At 55.1% G+C, this 4,556-nt stretch overlaps 1 protein-coding gene across 1 annotated transcript in view; it reads right to left on the reverse strand.

Moving 5' to 3' along the window:
* ADGRG5 (adhesion G protein-coupled receptor G5) overlaps positions 1 to 4,556 on the reverse strand; it is a 37,851-nt gene that overhangs the window by 9,150 nt on the left and 24,145 nt on the right. Inside the window, exons 6-9 of the mRNA XM_011971834.1 lie at positions 4,149 to 4,265; positions 2,550 to 2,702; positions 1,698 to 1,819; positions 1,174 to 1,442 (exon numbers count right to left, since the gene is read on the reverse strand). Of these exons, the coding sequence (XP_011827224.1) occupies positions 1,174 to 1,442; positions 1,698 to 1,819; positions 2,550 to 2,702; positions 4,149 to 4,265 (661 nt within the window). The remainder of the gene's footprint in view (positions 1 to 1,173; positions 1,443 to 1,697; positions 1,820 to 2,549; positions 2,703 to 4,148; positions 4,266 to 4,556) is intronic.

Raw genomic sequence — 4,556 nt, forward strand, 5'->3', positions numbered from 1 at the left:
GGTGGAGGAGATGGAGGAGGTGATGATGATGGCAATGGAGGTGGAGGAGGTGATGATGGTGGTGACAGAAGTGGAGAAGATGGAAGAAGTGATGTTGATAACAGGTGGAGGAGGTGATAATGGTAGTGATAGAGGTGGAAGAGATGAAGGAGATGGAGGAGGTGATGGAGGTGGAGGAGGTGATGATGGAGGTGATGGAGGTGGAGGAGATGGAGGAGGTGAAGATGATGGCGATGGAGGTGGAGGAAGTGATGATGGTGGTGATAGAGGTGGAGGAGATGGAGGAGGTGGAGGAGATGGAGGAGGTGATGGAGGTAGAGGAGGTGATGATGGAGGTGATTGAGGTGGAGGAGGTGATGATGGAGGTGATGGAGGTGAGGTGATGATGGTGGTAATGGAGATGGAGGAGATAGAGGAGGTGATGGTGAAGATGGAGGTGGAAGAGGTGATGATGATGGTGGTGATGGAGGTAGAGGAGATGGAGGAGGTGATGGAGGTGGAGGAGGTGATGATGGAGGTGATGGAGGTGATGGAGGTGGAGGAGGTGATGATGGATGTGAAGGAGGTGGTGATGGAGGTGAAGGAGGTAATGATGGATGTGATAGAGGTGGAGGAGGTGGTGATGGAGGTGATGGAAGTGGAGGTGGTGGTGATGGAGGTGGAAGAGGTGATGGTGATGATGGAGGTGGAGGTGGTGATGGAGGTGATGGTGATGATGGAAGTGGAGGTGATGATAGAGGTGATGGAGGTGGAGGAGGTGGTGATGGAGGTGGAGGAGATGATGGTGGTGGTGGAGGAGGTGGTAGAGGTGGAGGAGGTGATGATGATGGTGATGAAGGTGGAGGAGGTGGTGATGGAGGTGGAGGAGGTGATGGTGATAACGGAAGTAGAGGAGATGATGATGGTAGTGATGGAGGTGGAGGAGGTGATGCTGATAACGGAGGTGAAGGAGGTGATGATGGTGGTGAAGGAGGTGGAGGAGGTGATGATGGAGGTGGAAGAGCTGATAAAATTAGTAATGTAGAAAGTAGAGGTGGGTGTAGACAGAGATCACAGCTAGTGGTCATGTAATGGCCACTATGATGATGAGGAGGAGGGGAAAGAAAGGACTAAAAGGGGTCAATATCCTGCCCGCCGGAGGTCTGAGAAGGAGAGGAGAGATGCTGTGCTTACCCCAGCCTAGCACACCAAGCTTGAGCACATATCTGCGGATGTAGATGTTGTAGACACGCCCGAGGAGGAGGTAGAGGTTGAAGCCCTCGATGGCCATCCAGGTGAGGCAGCTGAGCAGCGCGTAGTGCAGGGCAGCAGCCAGAGCCGTGCATGCTGACTGGGGCACAGGAGACATGGCAAATGCGGGGCTCAGCAGGAAGGTGATGTTCAGGAGCAGCACGGAGGCATGCAGGTTCATATGGATGCGTGCTAAAGAGTCACTCTTCTTCCTGCAGGTGAGAGCATGGCCCTCCATGGCCCAGGGACATCATCCAGGCAGCACTACCCACTGGTGCATGCCGATGGGGAAAATGAGGTGAAGAAGGGGCAGGGATCCCACAGCAGTCGCATCAAGAGGCTGGTCTCCCACCTCCTGGCCCCCACCCTCTGGAGAAGCACACCCAGTTCTAGTTGACTAAATGGGACACAAGGAAGGGTGATGTGCCACAGTTGGGGGCAGGCCCAGCACTGTGGCAGCGGAATACCTGGAATGGAAGTGCAACAGGACTGTGATCAGTGAGGCCACGATGGAGATGCTGCAGCCCACGAGGGAGATGTATGTAAGAGGTGCCAGCAACTCTGCAGGGACCAGGGCCGGGGAGAATTGCTGCAGGAGGGAAGAGGGGCTGGAGGCCAGAAGCATAGCATCGCCCTCCCTCCCAGCCTCAGTCAGAGAGACCTCCTGAGGCCTCCTCTCCAAGTCCCCTTCCCCACAAGCCTAGCCATGGACCTGGCCTGAACGAGGCCATGGCAGATACAGTGAGTTTTGCCCCCGCCACAGCTCCCATCTCCCTCTTCTGCTATGAGTGCCTCCCTTCCCCTACTCCCTATGCAACTGGGGGGTTCCACCACTTTGCCCTCTCTGTGCAGAAAGGTGCGCCAGGCCTGGTCAAGCAGGGCCCTCCCTCCTCCTGCCTGTAGTGATTGGTTCAGGGATGAGCACATGGCTGGCAGAACTGGGTAAAAGATTTTATTCCACTGGTCTGAAAGCTTGCAGGGCATGAGCCTGGAACTGCTGCCAGCTATATTATTATCTCATATTAGGAGTTCCTATTTGAGGGCTAAGCCAGCACAGAGCAAGCACAGTTGAGGGACAGAGATAGAGTGCTATCTTAGTGATCTTAGTGATCAGCCCCTGGATCAAGCCATGCCTGAAGCCTAACCCAGCCTTTTCAGGAACATGAGTCCTTAAATTTTCTTTTTCTTTTTTTTTTTTTTTTTTGCTTAAGCCCATTTAAGTTGGGTTTTCTGCCCCTTGCACCAGCTTTTGCCTTGTTCCTCTGCCACAGACACAGGGCGCTCTACAGCTCTGGGCCCCACTCAGGATGCATACATACCATGAGAACAGCAAAGTAGGTGAGGTGGTTGCAGCGGCAGAGCACCTGAGAGTGGGAGGGCTGCTCTGTACGACAGCCCTCAGGGCTCCAGCCGCCCCAGGGCTGTTTCCCGGCTCCCTCCTTCCAGAAGACACAGCTCAGGGTGTAGCCTTCCTGGGTGGAGATGCTGGAGTCAGTCATAGGGTGCAGAGGAAAGGCTGCAGATCAGTGTCTGGGAGTCCTGGGGGCCAACGGTGACTCAACTGTCCATTCGCCAACATTTTACCAGGCACTGGCTGGCCTTTGGCCTCAGACAGTCTCAGATTCCAGTCCCATCTCCACTGTGGGCTCTCAGAACGACCCGGGCAAGATGCCAAGTTGCTCTGCGCCTCAGTTTAGTCATCTACAGAATAGGATCATTCATACCCATATTACAAGAACGGTGGAAAAACAAAGGGCAACATGGAATCTTGAGTGTCCAGCTCTGGCCTTTTATACAGTAGGCACTCCATAACCAGCTGATCCCTTCCCCTCGTCCCCGTGGGGAACAGCAATGTGTTCAGACCCATGCCTGGTCGGGGGAGACGCATTCACAGACAACCCTAACGCCAAGTCACGTGGGTGGAGAGGTGGAGGAAATGACACAGGCCGTCACGGAAAACCATGGAGGGCAGGCAGAGCTGACCCAAAGGGAGAAGGGGAGGTGGGGGCCCTGAGGCCTTAGAGGACGTGTTGGATTTCAATATGAGTAGGGCAAGGGCATTCCAGGTGGAGGGAACCGTAGTGGCAAAAGCCCAGAGATGAAAGGAAAGGATGATGGTGAAATTTACAGTGCAGGGCAGTCCTGGTGAGGCTGAAGGGAAGATGGAGCAGAAAGCAGAGGCTCCGGGCTTTTCAGGAATGGCAGGAACCAGAAAAGGAGGCACTGAGGCTTGTGAGCCACCCCACTCTGCCCCCACCCCCAATGAGCAGCCCTTTCTTTGTTCCAGGATCAGCATCTGCACTTCCCCCAGGAGCTCACTCTTTCACCCCAGTCCCTGGGCCGTGTGACCCAGGCCTGGCCAATCCACACCTTCCATCCCCCTGGGCACAGTGACAGGTGCAGGGATGTACACATGACCCAGCTGAACCTTTAAGATCCTGAGACCCTGGTCTGCACTGGGGCAGGTTGGGGATGGAGAGTGGGGGGAAGAGCCTGATGGGAAGAAGGAAAGGAAGTCTGGCTCTTCAGCATCCATCATGCCACAGAATGGACAGCCAAGGCAGGAGACCATTGCTGAGATGGAGAGAGACTGAGCCACGAGGGCATCAGATCCGTCCCTGGATCCAGCTGTGCCTGAAGCTGGTGGACCATCCCTAGACATTTCATTGATGTGTGCCAATCAGTTCCCTCTGTGTTCAGGCTGGCTTGAGGTGGTCTTTTCTCACTTGCAACTGAAAGCATCCTGACAAATGCATGAGTAAAAACTTCTCTCTCTCTTATTTCTTGAGCAGGAATTTTCAAAGTGTGATGGATTTCCAAGATGGTTCCACAGGTTTGGGTCTGGTCAAACCAATGTTCAACAGGAGAGTCACAGAGGGGCAGGGGTGCAGGGGAAATGGGGGCGCCCCCAGCAGTACCAGGCTTTGGTTGTGCCAGAAGCTGATGTTCACCGGATCCCTGAGGTTGTTCACGTGCCCATGACTCAGCTGGGCCCCCAGGACGTAGTTATTAAGCAGAGATGAGTTGTTTTCATCCTGGAAGGGCAGCAGGAGAAGGGTTGAGTGGAGAGGAAATGGGGAGGCCCTGGGTAAGGTCTGAGCCCCGCTTCCCTGAATGAGAACAAGCAGCAAGAGTTTCACGTGTGCAGCATGAAAGCCTTCCCAGCCTTCCCAGCCTCCCAGCCTTCCCAGCCTTCCCAGCCTTCCCAGCCTTCCCAGCCTCCCAGCCTTCCCAGCCTCCCAGCCCTCCCAGCCCTCCCAGCCTTCCCAACCTTCCCAACCTTCCCAGCCTCCCAGCCTTCCCAGCCTTCCCAGCCTCCCAGCCTT

The sequence above is a fragment of the Mandrillus leucophaeus genome, unplaced genomic scaffold (genome assembly GCF_000951045.1).
Source record: "Mandrillus leucophaeus isolate KB7577 unplaced genomic scaffold, Mleu.le_1.0 Scaffold125, whole genome shotgun sequence".
In the NCBI taxonomy this organism is placed as follows: Eukaryota; Metazoa; Chordata; class Mammalia; order Primates; family Cercopithecidae; genus Mandrillus; species Mandrillus leucophaeus.